The 18,104-nt window shown below is 33.5% G+C and overlaps 2 protein-coding genes across 2 annotated transcripts; one reads left to right on the plus strand and one right to left on the minus strand.

The window, feature by feature from the left end:
* LOC133038483 (uncharacterized) lies at positions 1-2,402 on the minus strand. Its single transcript, XM_061116649.1, has 5 exons — positions 2,265-2,402; positions 1,350-2,142; positions 901-1,244; positions 678-804; positions 1-531 (listed from the first exon to the last, which is right to left on the minus strand). The coding sequence occupies exons 2-5, from the start codon at positions 1,848-1,850 to the stop codon at positions 1-3; spliced, it is 1,503 nt and encodes a 500-aa protein (XP_060972632.1). The 5' UTR covers positions 1,851-2,142; positions 2,265-2,402.
* An 8,620-nt stretch (positions 2,403-11,022) lies between these two features.
* Positions 11,023-15,635, plus strand: LOC115716925 (uncharacterized). Its single transcript, XM_030645846.2, has 10 exons — positions 11,023-11,380; positions 11,500-11,595; positions 11,995-12,083; positions 12,174-12,302; positions 13,207-13,324; positions 13,742-13,826; positions 13,918-14,027; positions 14,340-14,491; positions 14,915-15,011; positions 15,101-15,635. Exons 1-10 carry the CDS (start codon positions 11,081-11,083, stop codon positions 15,401-15,403), a joined length of 1,479 nt encoding a protein of 492 aa, XP_030501706.1. The 5' UTR covers positions 11,023-11,080; the 3' UTR covers positions 15,404-15,635.
* Positions 15,636-18,104: the final 2,469 nt, after the last annotated feature.

An 18,104-nucleotide genomic window follows, 5' to 3' on the forward strand; every position in this document is an offset into this window, starting at 1 on the left:
TTAAAAGAAACACTCACTTCTTCTGCTGAGACGCAAGACCACTAAGCTCCACGATTCTGAATGGAGCTGTAGGGTCGAAACTGAGGCAGGAGCTTGTGGTCTATTCTTCCAGAACCCAAGTAAATCGAAAAACAAAGGCAGCAACACGGAATAAGCCTTCATCGCATTCCTAGCTGCGGCATTCATCTTCGCGGTTCTCAAAGAATTGTACAGAAACAACGTCCCTTCGTTCACGTCAAGACGCCCAAAAACCCAATGACTTTCCCTTCTTAAATTGAAGATGAAAAGCACGTGATCGGCTTCATACCAAGGCTTGGAACAGGGAATGCGCATACCTCGGATGTAATGCGCAATTGGGTGGGCAGCGTGAATGTGTGACATCTTAGTCTTCATTGACTTGGCCTTGTTAAATTTGTGGTACAATGCTTGGATGGAATCATCAAAAAGACAATCAGTAGTTGCGAAATTCAACGTCACAGCAGAAGAATACTTACCTTTTTTCCGAAGGTAATAGAATATGGTGTTCATATGCTGAGAAAAAAAAAACAACACATAAACACAAATGAAAAGGTTTAACAACTGTAAAAAAACTGAAATGTAGTATCAAAACTAAAAAAACATTTATAAAGCAACTAAAAACAAACTACCATAAGTACAATATAAATTGGAAACTTTACCGAGTCGTTCATAAACATGTCGCATGTGGCCAAATGGTAAAACCAAGTTTTATCCTCAACATAATCAACACCTAGCCTAAAACCCGGGGTAAATTTCTTTGCGCCGTCTTCATAACAATTATAATGCCTACAACAACAAAAAAACAGCAAAAAAATAGCATTAAAACAGGAATAAAACTGGAAAAAAAAATAATACAAAAACAGATTTAATAAAAACAGTCACCTAGGATGTTTAAGCAATCCTTCACCAATCCAAGAGTCAAATTTTGCCTCAATCTCGGTAGATACGGGATCAGCAAAAGCATCATTAAGAGCATAAAGGCCCTTCACATAAGTCACCATTTTGAAATTCCTATCATCCCCAGCTGATTGAGAGCCTGAGGACATAAGCTCCATTGGAGTGCTCCCGACATCAGCAGACCCGAAATCAACAAATGGAGATTTCAATGCCGGAGCACGCTTCCTCTTATCCAACAGAGGTGTATCAGAGACAGTATCCTCAGTTTCTTCATCAGTATGAAGGGCATCTGACTTTTCACCAACAACATCTGGATTGGGTGCGGGGACCTAAAAAATAAAGAATGCATTAAAACAGTTGCAAAACATATTAGAAACTAATGAGCAACCAAAAAGAAACCTAGTTTTTTTGAAAACAATCAAAAGTAAACTTACATTGATTTTAGCAACAGCCTCCAAGCCAGCCAACACAACTTGATCATCATCTATTACAAGCTGGCTCAACCCATCAAAGAAATCGTCCCCCTTCAATCGAGACTCATCGCCCTTCGGCTTCTCAACATCCTTAACATTTTTATCACTCCCTCCAACATCCTCAGATGGATTCACATCAGCAGAAGGAACAGCAGTAACAACCTTGTCAGCATCATCAGCATCCCCACCAACTTTAACCAACTCACCACCATCGTCGGAGTCGGAATCAATATTTTCTGGATCAGGCAATTGCTTCTCATCATCCTCGGCATCATCATCATCATCAGCATCATCATCAGAATCTTGAGTTACTAATTCATCCGATGACTTTCCCTGTATCAACCAACATAAATGAAACTTAAATAAAACAGTAAAGAAACTATACAAAAAAAAAAATATAAAAAAACCTAAACAATAAAATAAGAATAAATACCTCGTCAGAAGGACGACGATGAATGGCATTAACCTTCTCTTGGATATCCTTAATTACAGTCATTACGGATTTGAAATTAAAATCAACAAAACACCTCAATGAAATGAAGTCCTCGACCAATGATGATTGATTCGAAATGAGCATCTCCAGCTTAGATTTCATCCAATCAATATCTGCTGAATCAGACTTCTTTGAAGATGACCCACCCTCGAAGGATTGCTTCGCTACACCACGTTCATCAATAGATTCATCGATAAATAGACCGTCAAGTTGAAGCTGCTGCCTCTCTTCATCAGTAGGGCGCATGTTTTTTATCTTCAACTGAACAGCATAATCAAACATAATATGAAAAAAAATTAAAACAATTGGAAAAACCAAAAAACAACAACATAAATAAAACTGAAAAGAAACAGGAAAAAAACAGTAAAGAAACTGTAAAGTACCTTCTCCAAAGGTAAATCAAAAATCTTGCCCTTCAAGTCTCGAAGGGTTGGATTTTTGGTGACGATGGTGTTGCTCCAGTTCAGAATCCTGGGAATAGAAGATGAAACTCTCTTACAGAAAGAGTTCACCATTGCAGGACAACATTCATAAAACCAAACAGTGAAAACCCAAGGACATCCCAATGCCCTATACCAGCCATCATATTGGCCTCCCTTCTCTGCCTTTCTATTTTTCATAATGATCCCATGCTCAATCCTACTTTTGAATGAGTCAATTGTCAATTCAAATGATTCCCTACCCCAACAATACTCATCCCACCGACCGCTATCAACTATATCTAGAACAAACCTAGACACTTCTTTGTCAGGAGTATTGCTAAGAAGAAAACACTGAATGAAATACAAAACAGCCATTTTCAAACCAATAGACTCATCCAAACCCCACCGACTACCCAAAAAAGCATCCTCGATGGCTTTGTTGTCAATAGTTTTTACACCACGGAAACATGTTTCTACCAATTGATTTGTTTCCTGTGAAAACAACAACTTGTTGCAATCACCGAAACAATCTAAACCAGAAATCAGGTAAAATTCTTCGGCACTAAACCGTATGCAACGGCCAGCAACCTTAGCCCAAAACTCCTTAGGATTAGGCTGTAAAACTTCCCTTAGTAATAAACTATGTACGACTTGCGGATGAAAAACAAACTCAGGCATATCCAGAAAATGCCCAAACTGAGTTTGACGAAACAAAGAAAGCAAATTAACAGATAAAGTGTTTTTAATATTATCGATCACAGAATAAACACTGGTGCATACACACTTAGATCTGTAAAAATCAGAAGGACTAAATTTACAGTCCCAAACCTGCAACATAACGAAAAGGGCCAAGATAAATTATAAATCCTGAATAAAACAGTATGAAAAACCGTAATACAACTACAAACAAACTAAAAACAAACTATCAATGGCAAACAACTACACGAGAAAATAACGAAGTAAAGACACGAAATCGTTTGGAAACATAAAAAAAACAGTAAACAACTAACCCTAAAAGAAATCGAAAAATGCAGTACAAAAAGAACAATAAAACTATATTAAAACAACAAACAAACTAAAAAACATATACAACTATAGAAAAATATAGAGCAAAGATTTGAAAATCGTTTTGAAATCTAAAATATAACAGCAAACAACTAAACCTAATGAAAATCGAAAACACATCAAAACATACCAGTAACAAACTATTAAAAAACTGAAAAGAAACTACCGACGACTGATTGAAAACACCAAAAACGAAAACAAAACACATAACCTGTAAGCACAAAAAAACACTGAAAATAAAGAAAACAAAACCAAATTAAAGAACAACACCCAGACCAGAATCAAATGAAATGATCAAAAGCAACAATAAATAACTAAAAAATTTAAAAACATGAAACAAAATGCGCAAATGAAACCCTAAAATTACACAAAGCATAATGAACATGAAAACGCCAAAATCTGGGTAAAGCATAAATGGAAGAAAGGGGGAAACGAAAATAAAACTAAAAACCAACCTCAGTCCGATCTTCAGCATGTGTAATAGATTTTTGAAATTTTTTCCCAGAAATTTCTGGAAGCGTGTGCTCCTCCAAGTTCAGCTTCGTTTTCTTCGAAGAATGGGGTCTCACACGCTTCGGCATTGGAGCTTCAAAATCAGAATCAAAATCATCAATGATTGGGCGTTTACCCTTGGATTTGTTGGCCAAAGATTTCTTGCCCATTTTTGATTTCTGTTTGAGAACTGGAGAAGGGGATGAAGATGAACGAGTGATTGCCATCCTATAAATAAGATTGAAAAAAACTGAAACAGAGAGGGAAAAACAGTTGCTAAATCGTGGGCTAAGAGGAAGTTGAAAATTCGTGGATGAACCAAAAAGAAGAGGGAAAAACGTGATAAATTATGGGTGGTTAATGGAGGTTACTTGAATTCAAAATGAACTTAGAGAACAGAAATGAAGAATCGAAAATGAAATGAAAACAAAATGAAAAAAGAGAGGGAAGAGAGTATGATTTGATTGATGATGCATGGGGAGAGCACACGTGTATGCATGGTATGATGAGTAAGTGGTAAATGTGTAATAAAAATAACTTTGTAAGTAGAAATGTAGTAATAGGCGTGTGAGGGTAATTTTGTAATAAAGTGTCTAAAAAGGATTTTTCATGTAAAAATTTCTAAAAAATATATGCACCCAAAAATACACATTTATTATAGGCTAATTAGGATTTTCGCCGCCTGAATTTTGACATGTACCAAATCATGCTCCTGAATTTTTAAGGTCGTTAAAAATATGCTCTGAATTTTTAAGGTCGTTAAAAATATCCTCTGAACTTTTGTCTAATTTCATTCAATTTTACTATTAGAGACTTTACATTGATTGTTTATGTACTAAACCATGCTCCCCAGACTTTGACATTTACCAAATTATACCCCTCGAACTTTGACATGTACTAAATCATATTCCCTAAACTTTCATCCATATTAGACTTTTTTACTAAAATTGGAAAAAATTTCTTAAATCCAACAATCTCAATAGTTCAGGAGCATTTTTAACGACCTTAAAAGTTCAGAGGCATGATTTGGTACATGTCAAAGTTCAGGAGGCAAAAATCCTAATTAGCCTTTATTATATAATGAGAAAATTATTCAATTTCTAAAATTTATAGGTGGATTTATTTTCTTAAATAAAAATTTGTTATACATGCGGTTGTATTGTCTCTCTATTTAATTTAAAATTAATTTAGTTACATAATTAAAATAATATAAAATATATGCTAAAAGAAATAAAAATTATCCCAAATGCATTGATGCATCTCTTTCATGATTGTTTTCCACATTTAAATTAATATATATATATATATATTTAAATAAATCGTGTAATTTTATTAATAGCAATCGGTTACAATAATAACTTGCAATTCAATAAGGACATCTCCTTGTTGGAGACACCACCAGAATTAGAATTTGAAAAACGAGTTAAATAATCAGCTGCCTAATTCTCAAATCATTTGACAAAAAAACCAAAAATAAATTAGATTAAAAAGATTGCAGCATCATAATTAACCTTAAGAACATATATTCAGTATCATCTACCGCTTAAAAGACACAATAGTATAAACATTTGCTGCAGATTCATTCAACCTCGTAGCTTGAGCACTCAACTATTGTGCAAAGGCACGTAATTGCACTACTAACAACCTCTTTAGTCGCAAAGAATTTATTATTCTCAACATATAACCGTGATTTGATGGCGAGTCATCGAAGAACAAAGAAGAACCAACAACGAAATAAAACAAAACAAAATCATGTCACACAAACAAGAACAATACACTCAAAATCATATCATAGAGACAGCACTAAAATACTCAAAACTACTTAACAGAGAAAAGACTAATTGCAATAGTAAAATTGAATGACAATAGCAAAACACAATCCCGACCAAGCTGCACATATGCCAAGAGAAGGCTAGCGGGTGGCCGGAGAAAAAAGATAACCTCCTGTAGCTATTCATTTTAGAACGAGAAACTTTAATTTTTTAAATTGACATCTAAATAGTTTTAATTCTATTATATATAAATAAATACATGACAATGGACAACGTAGTTCTGCAAAGTTTTAAAAAATTCGAAATAATTTACAATATATAAAGCAGGGTTCAAACAATTTATTCACACGCATATAAAACAAAAGAGTCACGTGTGCAACAGACTATTTAAACTTTATTTCAGCACGTTAAATTTTCCTGAATTTGTCAAAAATTTACAAGATATTTTAAATAATTATATTTTTTGGTAAGATTTTAAATAACTACATTGTACACTCTAAAATTTAAATAACATTTTTGGTGCATCAATTTATCATGCATATCCTTAATTTAATTTGGATACATGTTATATTTGGTAGGATTTTATCAAAAAAAAAAAAACTTTTGTGTGTTTGTCCCTCATTGCTCATGTGTTGAGTAATTTGTGGTGTTTATATTATACTTAGTAGCTACCAAACACTAACCCCGTAATAGAATTTTAGTAATTAGATAAATGCTATGTTTAGTATGATTTTGTTAAACAAAAGAAACTTGTGTGTGTTTGTTCCACATTACTTGTGTGTTGAGTAATTTGTAATGTTTATATTACGTAGAGTTGTACTTGAATAAATATTATGTTTGATGTGATTTTATCAACAAAAAATAAATTTGTTTATAACACGAATTAGATCTCGCACAAATGTTTGGTTTAACAATGAGAAGGTAGTCTTGTTACTATTTAAGCTATTCATAGTTCTTTTAGAAGGCTTTTTAGTTTTGGCTTAGTAGTTGAAGATTGTAAAGAGGGCCAACCCAAGCATATGACAACTTGGACCATTACACAAGTATAGTATACATAATAAATAAAAATTCATAAAAGCAAATATGCACTTAGCACTTATAAAAAAAATCATAAAATCTTGTGGTCCCACTACACATGATTTTAATTTTTTTTGTCTATTTTAGAATTTATGAATGTATTTTTTTTAATAAAAGATTCAATTTTAATTTTTTATTGGGTCGGCTCTGATTGTAAAAGTTTATTGCAATTTTTAAACAATGTTGTTTATATTTTGTTAAACGTCTGCTAATCGAGATGCACATTTTCTTGTGAAACAATCTCGAATTCTCAATGTTATGCTTGTGGTATCTTTAAGGTGAGATGTCTTTTCTGAACTTTATGCTATCCTTTTGAGTAATTAGCTCTTGTTTGTTTAAGGAAAATGAATTTCATTAGGGAAATTTGAGTTATTATGCATTTTTTAATACATAATTGGTTTGGAGAACACTTACTGTAGGTAATTTTTAAAATAGGACCAATTTTCAAAAACCCCCAAAATAGCCTTGTCAAAATCCCAATCCCTTTCTCTCTCTGTAATATCCAGATTAAAATAGTATTTAATTTTTTTTTCTCCTTGGGATATTAATTGTGTGAGGATAATTATCCTATTTCTTTGTCTTGTTAGTGAGTTGATATTATTGCTTAGAATAGTTGTACTAATTTTCTAAAGAGAGTTATAGTTGTATTAACTACGAAAGTAAAATATTATGGTATTTTTACAAAGTAGGTAATCTTTTAATTAAAGCCCAATATGAAGGCCCATTAGAGTTTTATAATATATTTAGTGAGTTTAATTAATTAATGTTAAAAATTCGTAGGTTTGGATAAATTCGCATGATTAAAAAACTGTTTTACTAAAACGATCATATCTAGAGTTTTAGAGCTCGGATTGAGGTGATTTCAGTGGCGTTGGAAAGATAATTCAAAGATCTATCAATTATGTAGAAATAGATTTATTGTAATTTTAACTTTATTGGGGTCAAAATTAAGCTACAAAGTGACGACCTGTTAAGTTTAGTATAGAAACCCTAAGTTTTAAAATTCAAATTTAAAACTTATATCTAACAAATAAGATTTTTATTTAATTATTCTATTTAGAGTTAAATTAGCATCAGATTATAGGGGTTATTTTATTATTTTCTTTTATAGGTTTAATTAGATTATAAAACCTAAATCTATCACATTCGTAATATGCAGAGCCTCTAACCCTAAGAAAAATAAAACTCAACCTCAATCTCTTTCTTTCAGCCTGAACACAATTCTTAAAGAAGACACTCATAAAATCCTAATCCTACAATCTATACATCTCGGTATCTATCAATGATTTATTATTTTTCTTCCTGTTTCGTTCTCTTCGACAAATACCACTCATGATTTGCATCAACGTAGGATTGAGATCATCATCACCATTCTAATAATTGAGCTTTCAAGATCTAGAATTTTATTAAGAAGAGTCATCAAGAGGTAAGGGAGTTCTTCCACCTATTGTTGTGAACTTTTAGGTTAAACTATGAAATCTCGTTTTTTTATTTTTCTGAAAATTATTGTCTTAGTAAAATAGTCATATCTCTCTCAATATTGATCCGTTTCCAGCGATTTTTATACTGTTGGAAAGCTTATTCCATGATATAAAATTTTTATGAAGAAATTATTCACCAATTCGGTGTTCTTCTATGTCGAAAATTATTATCTTTCTGCTGTTGTTGTAATTCGTTTTTTTCATATTTCCAGAAAAAGTACTTTCACTTAAAATACCATAACTCTCTCAATTCTTGTCCATTTTAATGATCTATATATGGTTTCAAAGCTTATTCAATTTTCCATAAGTTTAATGAAGAAACATTTCGTTAATTCGGAGTTATACTATGTCAAAAAGTCAGTTTCCTTCTGTATCATGTGATTCGTTTCTTGAATCTTGTTCTTCCAAAACTGTTTTGGTAAAATTGCAATATCTCTTTCAATATAATTCCAATTTCGAATATTTTGATATCATTGGAAAGGGAATTTAATTTCCTAAAACTTTCATGAAGATGTTATCTTCTAGTTCTGAACCTTTTAATGCAAAAAGTTTGTATTTTCACTAAGTCGTATAATTCGTTGCTCCATATTCCTTCTCAAAAATAGTTTCAGTAAAATAATCATAACTCCCTCAGTTTTAATCCATTTTTTAATGATCTTTATATCATTAGAAAGATACTTGAATTTCCTATAATTTTTATGAAGACAACTTTTATTGAATTAGTGTAGTTGTTGGTCAAAAATAGTGATCTTTCTACTGTACTGTAAGAGTACGAATTTTAATATTAGGGCCTTGACCCATGTCTTATTATAGGTAGTAGTGACGAGATAGCAAGTCTTAAGCAACGGGATTTGAGGTAAGGAAATTAGATATTTTTGTATGTGTTTATCTGCATAAATTTAAATTCTTTATGTATTGAAATATGATTTATGAATATGTATATGGTACTGAGAATGTGTGGTATGGACACAATATGAGTTTGTGAATTGATACGTAAATTATGGTTGTATGACTTGTATATGTTGTATGTTGTATTTGGTACTGAGAATGTGTGGTATGGACACAATATGAGTTTGTGAATTGATACGTAAATCATGGTTGTATGACCTGTATATGTTGTATGTTGTATTTGTATGTTTCAGGTTGTTTGTTGTATGTTGTATGTATGTTGTATGCTAACGTCTCAGGAAAAGTGAGGGACCATGGTGGGGTATGATACGGGATAAGGCCGTTGAATATAGAGATACCCTATCCTGCATTTTACTGAGTTGTGTATGAGATTGTTATGGTGGGGTATGATACAGTGATATTACTGTTGAATATAGAGATACCCTATCCTATAACAATGGTAGGCCTGCATAGGCCCAGATTATTATATGGTAGGGCTGCATAGGCCCAGGATATTGTAGGGCCAGGTTAGGCCCGGGTTATGTAAGTAATGGCTACGATATGCCAAAGTTATGGTAATGACATTATTATTTTATAGTATTGGTATGATTATGTTATGAGTATAATATTAGAGTTATGATCTCTGTATATGTGTTTGGTGTGAACAATTAGTATGGACCTATATGATAAAGGTTTTCATGTGTACAATTATTTGGCTATAATTATAAATAATGTGTATGATATTGCTAAAACTTAATAAATACATTAATAATATGTGTGATATTATATGGTATTGTATGATAAACATTTCCTTACTGGGCTTTTAGCTCACCCCCTTACTTTCCCCCAACAGGCAATAGACAGGAAACATTGAATGTAAGTTTGATGAGTTGGGTCAGTTCTGGTATGTATACTGCGAGGAGCTATGGACGAGCAAACGGTCTAGAACGCCGGTGGAGCCTTGGTTTTGTTTTTTTTTTTTTATAGTAAAGTAATCTGAGCTCAGTGGGATGTTACAAATATATTTTTTTTGCACTCAACTACTTATTTTGTTTTTAATATGAATGATCATTCACCTTTTTGCATATTTATTGTAAAACCCACTGTGTATTTCTAAACATCTTTGAATCTTTTTAATTAATGCATCAAAAATAGTATTTTGTAAAATAAGGCAAAATATTGGGGCGTTACACTCTCTTCCAGTCAAACTCTCTCTCGGTCCCTCTTCCCCCGATCCCAGCCGCCTCACACAACCACGCCTGACTCCGACTTCACCCGATCCCAGCCCCCTCACACAACCACCGCGCCGTCACCCCCTCACGACCGCCTACGACCCGACCACCACGTAAAACAGAATAAAAAAAAAACCTCTCGAGTCCGATGGGTCCGATTGGCCCAATATGGTAGCCATCGGACCCAACCTAACCCATCCCATCGGACCATCGGGACCATCAGACCCAATCCGTCGGACCCAACCTGTCGGACCCCATCGGACCCCCTTCTTCCCCAATGGTTTCTCAGATCCGAATCCATGAAATTTTAAAAGAGAAATTTAAAAAATTACCTTAGACATGTGCGGTTCTCGGGTCTCCTCCTCCGTGCGGCGGTGATGACGGTCGGATAGTGGGTGGGTCTCGGTCGGAGTCGACTGGGCGTGGTGGTTGTGTGAGGTGGCTGGGATTGGGCGTGGTTGTGTGAGGCGGCTGGGATCGAGCGAAAAGGGACCGAGAGAGAGTTTGAGTGGAAGAGAGAGAAAAGGATTGGGATTTTGACAAGGCTATTTTGAGGGTTTTTGAAAATTGGTCGTATTTTAAAAATTACCTACACTAAGTGTTCTCCAAACCAATTATGTATTAAAAAAAGCATAATAATTCAAATTTCCCTTTCATTATAAAAAATAAAATAAAATAATAAGAAGGGTAATTTTGTCCATTTGAATGAGAAAGGCATAGTTATAAGCATAAAGCCTCAAATTTCCCTCTGAGAGAATAGATTACCAACAATGGTGAAAGCGGTGGTCGGAGAAGAAACTCAGCTCAAACAAGCTGAAGATCGTCTCGCTCAATCTGCACTTCCGACTCAGGTGGGACTTGTGATTGGCAAACTCAGCTCCAATCTAGATAGGGGTTTCGTCTTTGATTTGATCCCAACTCCACTCAACGATGCTGGAGACCCTGCTTCTTCTCTCCTCGAATCCTCTAAAGATGACAAAAAGAAGGGACCTAAATCCAAATCACAGTCCTCCGTTGATTCTTCTTCTCTCGCCATTGACAAGGACTGGGTCGCCGAACATGCTCGCCAGGTTTACTTAATTTATTCTTAGTGGAATTCAGAACTTTGAATTACTTTCATTGTGTTGATTATTATGAAATATTAGGCGTAGTACAAGCTATTGATTTCTATCAAATGATGTGGTTTCAGGTGTCTAAAATGTTATCTGGTGGAATGAAGGTGATTGGTATCTATGTATGGGTTGGTGATAGCGCTTTCAAAAATTCAACCATTGTGCTTTGTCAGGTTGTTTAATGTTTTGGTTTATTTACATTTTTGTTTATCTGATAATGTACTTAGAAGTTGGATTGGAGGAACTATTACTAATGTGATATTGCATTTGGTTGAAGTTTCATTAGCTTGATTTGTGATTAAGAACTCGCTTAGCTTACGATGTTAGGTTTCCTCGTTTGGCAAACTAACATATTAGATGTCTTGAATTGGTTGTTTCAATATCTATTTCAAACTTTTGTTTATTCTAGTACAATCTGACGAGGACCAGTTTGTGCTGTGAATTTCACCCTTTAAAGTGCTTGTTTAGATAATGGGTTCACTGTCATTATTGCTGTTTGTCAATGGCTCTCCATTGTAATCTGTACATGGTATAGTACACAAATTTATTGTTTAATGTATTGGTTTATGTAGACTTTAAAGGGTGTTGCTGATGCTGCACCACTCTCGGAGACTGATCTAGATGAAAGAATTCTTATTCACATATGCTATAGTCCAAGGAGGTACTTTGCTTCAGATATTATTGTCCTGAAAATGCATTTGAATTGTAATCGACGAGAACATTGACTAAGCAATTGTTTCATTTCATCTAGGTGGACATGTCGAAACTATTCATTGGGTTCAAGTATTTCTTCGAGCAATCTAAGACCTTGTGACTTTAAGATGGGGAAAGTTATAACTTCGCTTCAAAAGTTTAGGTGCTTGTACAACTTTGATCTTAGGTAATGCTTTCTAATTTTGTTTGAATATGCTAATCAGCAAACATTTTATTTTCAGTTTGCAATAGGGATGCCAGAGGATATGTGGTTTATGGGTACAAATATATGAAATATATGCCTGTGCTATGATTTTGACAACGTTGTTTGTGATCATTTCTTTGTTTGATTTGAAAAAATTGATGAGTTGATCACGGCTACCTTGAAAATTATTGTATTAGAACATGCTTGATATTATAGTTCGATTCTAATTCTCTTGCATTGAACTTGTTTTCTTTTTAAATTTTAAGAAAGCAAGAAGAAGAAGAAGATATTTGAACACGTATACACTTGCAACAAATTGATTGTCATTTAAAATTCCAAGTGACAACAACTACTTATCCATGTATGCCAAAGTTATGATCATGGGCAAATTTGTCCAAAAGCATGTCAATGTGATCTATTTCAAATGTTTTTTAAAAGAAGTATTTCAAAAATTGGTCACAAATCATCTATTCGATGGTTTCCCTTGTTTAAGGATCGACTAGACCTTAAGATTGACTGAAGCCATTCTAGGATCGGCTGGACCCCATTTAAAGGATTGGCTGGACCAGTCTAGGGTCAATTGTTTACTTTTCAATTCATTTGAGGCAATTGTGAGAATGAAAAACAAGATTATAAAGATTTGCCTACTCAATTCTCTTGTGTTTTTTATAAAATAAAAATTTGAAGATCTATGCAAAGTCTATATTGACGTTGTCTGATATGCCTTCACTGTTAATGTGTTATGCTTATTTGGTGAAATTCACAAATAAATAACATTAAGCAAATATTTTGTTAGTGGTTATAGTTTTGTTCATCAGTTGACCTAGATAAATACCATGCTACTTGAGGTGGTGTCTTACTTACTGGTACAGCTGTGTTATCCCAGATTGCCCATTTATAAGAATGCATCAAGTGTCCAAACATTGCCTGATGTACTCCGACATGGGATTTCTGTTCATGCGAAAGAGCTGAAAGGTGCAAAAGCCATCATTGATGGGAATTTGGTAAGCGTCACTTTGTTTTTGAGGTCCTGGAACTTCTGTAGTATTCAACTATTTCATAAGCTATATGCTTTAAATTTTCTATTATCATCCTGTACTATTTGTAGGCTGAAATTGTTAGCAGATCTTTTCAACGAATGCAAGCCAACTTTTATAATTTTCTTCAGATGCATCTGGAAAAATTGACTTTGTTTACATTGACACTTGCAATGCAAAAATTTGTTTATGTTCAGTCATTTGAACTACTGCAGTTCTTTAGTTCACCCTAAGTTCTAAAGAGATTGATTTATTTTAACCTTTGAGTGCTGTTTCATTATCTCTATTCATAGATGGAATTAAGTGAAACACTTTTTTGTTTTGATTAATGTTCTTAGTTAAAGTTCTCAACTCATGCTTTCATTCTTTTTCACACAATTTTAGCTTGTTAATGATGAACCATGCACATCAGATGGTTTGCATGAAGTTGAATTGCTGCTACCATTCATGAAAAATGCTTCAACTGAAGGTCTGCTGGAAAACTTATTTACATTGGAATTTTTTTTTTCATGCTTTGGTACCTCAAGATGTTATTTTAATGTTTTTCCATGTTTATAAAGCATGCAGCCAAAAAGAAGTCATTGGTGTTATCGTTTTTAGTGGCTCCGTATGTTCTTTTGGATACATAAATTCAAAAGAACCAATTTCACAAGTTGTTGCTGATATAAAGGTATTGAATTTTCTTTAAAAAAATCAAGCATTGATTTGTTCCTATGCATTTTTTTGAGAACTGGATAATATATTGATGTATTGTAGATTTTACATTTTCCTTGTTTCTTCCACTGGCCATAATGCTATTTAATATATTTATTATTTACTCTATATTCATCAGCCAGGGTTTGTTTCGGCCTCAATTAAGCTAATGCCACTGTTTGTTTTGCTATTTTCTAAAAATAGAATAGAAAAGAAAAAAGGATCTCTTATATTCTTTTCATCACTAATGTCCATATCTTCATTTATATTAAAAGCTTTTATGTTCTAGGAAGATATTATTCTTAGCTTGCAAAGTAGACTAGATATCATCTGCGACGAGGCAGATGGAGATACAGACCAGACTAATGGTGAAAGCAAGGAGTCAGATGAAAAAATGACTCTAGAAACTTGTACCTCCCAACTTGCCATACACCTATTGCGGTGCGTTTATAGTTATGATTCTGATATCTGCTATGTTAATCTATTTTTTGGCTGTCTTACATTGTACCAATCTTAACTGTTAACTTGGAATTCACAGCATTGATCTGTTTTTTCCTTTCTTCTTTTTTTTTTTTTTGATTGAACAAAAGTTCATTTAGCATTGATTTGGTTTTCATATCAATTCTCATTGTGTTGTATGGCAAGAATTTGGCCCTTATTGTTTCAATCAAGTGAAAATGATGACTAATGCTCTTTGAAAGTAATGAATAATGACGGGACGATGTACTAGGTGTTTTCTTCTATTTCGACTTTCTATTTGGAAAAGTAGGTTTTTTTAGTTTCTTTTGTGAAACAGAATCCTCAAATATATCTAGTCACTTCTGGCTGGAGAAAATCTTTACTAATCTTTTATTATTCTAACAGAAAAACTACCAACCTTTCACTTCCCCGAAGAGTCTTTATTCCTTGGTTGGGGGATTTGTTTGTGTGTGACTATCTACAATCATCTGAGACCCATGAGGTATGTTCTTCTGTGTAATTTAGATCCTTCGGTTTTGGGCAATGCTCCATTTAGAGTTCGGCTTATTATTACCTTTTATGCTCTCTTAGGTACTAAAAGATCATTGTGTGGAGCTGTTGTCAATGGATACCACAATTGATACCACCACAATTTTGGAACCTGAAATAGAACCACCTAAGGTAATAGCTACATCTTTTTGGGATGTGGCTGTGCCTCTCGACCCAGCAGCATCGAGCTCTTCCTCGAAGAATAGTGGTGTTGTTGAGACATCCAGAGGAGAAACTAGTGGGAACACAGCCAAGTCTGCAAATTTCAACATCATAATAGCTGCCTTCTTCCTTTTTCTGTCTGTCATTGTTGGGTATGTTCTCATTATCATCAAACGATCTTAGTTTTCATCGATGATATTTCAGTTTTAATCCGGAAGGTTTGGATTTTGTTTTCTTTCTTATACTTGTAGATTTTACTTTTTTTGTTGTCACTTGTTGAATTTAGGCAATAAAGTAGTGATCCATTTTGGAGAAGTGTTTTGTTTCAAATTAGAATTTAGAATGGTAGAGGAGTAACAGCCTGAATTGTATTTGTTTGATTAATGAAAAATCAATAATATCCCAATTAAGAGTTTTTCAGGCTTCAAAGAAAGAATTGTATTTGTTTGATTAATGAAAAATCAATAATATCCCAATTAAGAGTTACACACTCGAAAATGGAAGGGGTTTTTTCATTATTATATTTATGATAAAAAATTTAGGGTGATTCTACAATGTACCCCCTTATAAGGGATGTACTGGTGCACCCTTAACTTGTTTCGGCATCCAGAAAAATTTTTTAGTCTAATTTTTTTTCATATTCATATACGTTATAACTATTTAAGATATCCTACAAAATTTTGAAAAATTCGGAATAATTTACAATATAAAAAACAATGTTCAAACAGTCTATTTTACACGCGTATAAAATAAAATAGTCACGCGTGCAATACACTGTTTGAACATAATTTTCGGCATGTTAAACTTTTTCAAATTTCTTCAAATTTTGCAGGATGTCTTAAATAACTATAACGTACATGACTATGAGAAAAAATTTGACTAAAAAATTATTTCGGATGCTAAAACAGATAGGGGTGCATCAATATATCTATTTTAAAGGGGTGCATTGTAGAATTTTCCATAAATTTATTCATTTTACGGTTATTTTAAAATTCTTTCATTAATAGATAAATGTGTTAGAGATTTTTTTTTATTATATAAAGTTACAGGTTAGGTATGTTACCAATACTAAACTTAAAAAAATTACATACACACGTGGAGGCAAAAATACATAATGTTACAATTCTCTTACACCGTTACTACTATTTTCGTTAACTCATAAATATAGATACGTGGAGGGTTCCTATGCATTATATTTTATATTTTATTTTATTTTAAAACTTAATATTCTTAATATTATAAATTAAATGCTACTTGTTCAAAAAAAAAATCAATTCACAATTTTCACATAATATTGGTATTTCAATTCGATAATCATGTTCCATATATACTGCACTGGTTCACTCAACTATGGTAATTTAGTATTGCATTTTTTTTAAATAAGTAGTATTTAGTTTTTGATATTAAGAATATTAAATTTTATAATAAAATAAATAAATGTAATGCATTTGAGCCCTCCACGTGTCTATATTTATGATAAGTTAACGGAATTGGTAATAACGGTGTAAGAAAAATATAACATTAGGTATTTTTGCCTCCAAAAATAAATATTAGGTATTTAAGTGTATAAAATTTGAAATATTAGGTATTTATGCCACAGTTTACCCTATTATTTAGGGAAATTTGACATTTTATGCTTAAAAAATGCACATGGTATTATTTTATACACAGAAAATATACATTTGATAATTATTCTTAACTTTCAATTTTGTTCCAAAAATACCCTCCTCATTTCAATTCCCCCCAATCTCTCTAACTTCCCTCTCTCTCCTCTCTCTCTCTCTTCCTTTCTCGGTTTCAAGCTCACCATCGTTCCCCCTTTCGAACCTAACCCTCATTCTCACCACCGCACCATTCGAACCACCACACCATTCGAACCACCACACGCAGTCGACCCACGAACCCAGTCGACCCACACGAACCCATTCGACCCCACACGAACAGTGACGACCCACGAGACCCGAACCCCATGAGACCCACTCCATCCCAGTCGACCCACGAGAGCCACTCGATCCCAGTCGATCCACGAGCCACTCCATCCGTTCATCATCGTCCTCGGCACCGTCGACGAACCAGGTATGGGCTTCCTTTAATTTTTTTTTTTGCAATTTATCCTTTAAATTGTGAATCTGTGATATAACTGAAATATGTAGTTTATGAAAGTTTCGAATTGCTAGTTTTTGTGTTTGGGGATGAATGTAGGCTAGGGGGAATTGGTTATTCTGGATTTTGGTGTTTTGTGCGATTTTATGCGACTTTAATGCGATTTAATATTGAATTCAAGTTTTTGTTAGGGATTTTGAGCGATGTTATGCGATTTTTGTGCGATTTTTGCTAGCTTAGATAGTTTCTGTTATATTATGCGATGTTTATGCGATTTTTGGCGATTTTTTTGCGATTTACTCTGAACAATGGGTTCTCTGTTATATTATGCGATGTTCATGCGATTTTTGTGCGATTTACTCTGAATAATGGGTTCTCTGTTATATTATGCGATGTTCATGCGATTTTTTGGCGATATTTGTGCGATTTACTCTGAACAATGTGTTCTCTGTAATATTATGCGATGTTCATGCGATTATTTTGGCGATGTCTCAGCTCCTACCCCTACATTATAGACGAGCTACCTCTGAGGTTGCACCACAAACGGAGACCAGGTAAATCTCTCCTTTTTTTTGAAAAAAAATTTAAGTAATTTATTTAATTTTGCACTCCATTATGAATTACTTAACTTAATTGTTGCTAATATTTACTAATTTTTTAATTTGTAGTGGCGATTGTGGAGTGTTTGCCATGGAGTACATTGAGCACTGCATGCTGGAGCGATCGTTAGAGCTAGTTAATGATGATAACATGCTCACCTTTAGACATAGGTGGTGTGTAG

Source organism: Cannabis sativa, chromosome 5 (genome assembly GCF_029168945.1).
Source record: "Cannabis sativa cultivar Pink pepper isolate KNU-18-1 chromosome 5, ASM2916894v1, whole genome shotgun sequence".
NCBI classification, from domain to species: domain Eukaryota; kingdom Viridiplantae; phylum Streptophyta; class Magnoliopsida; order Rosales; family Cannabaceae; genus Cannabis; species Cannabis sativa.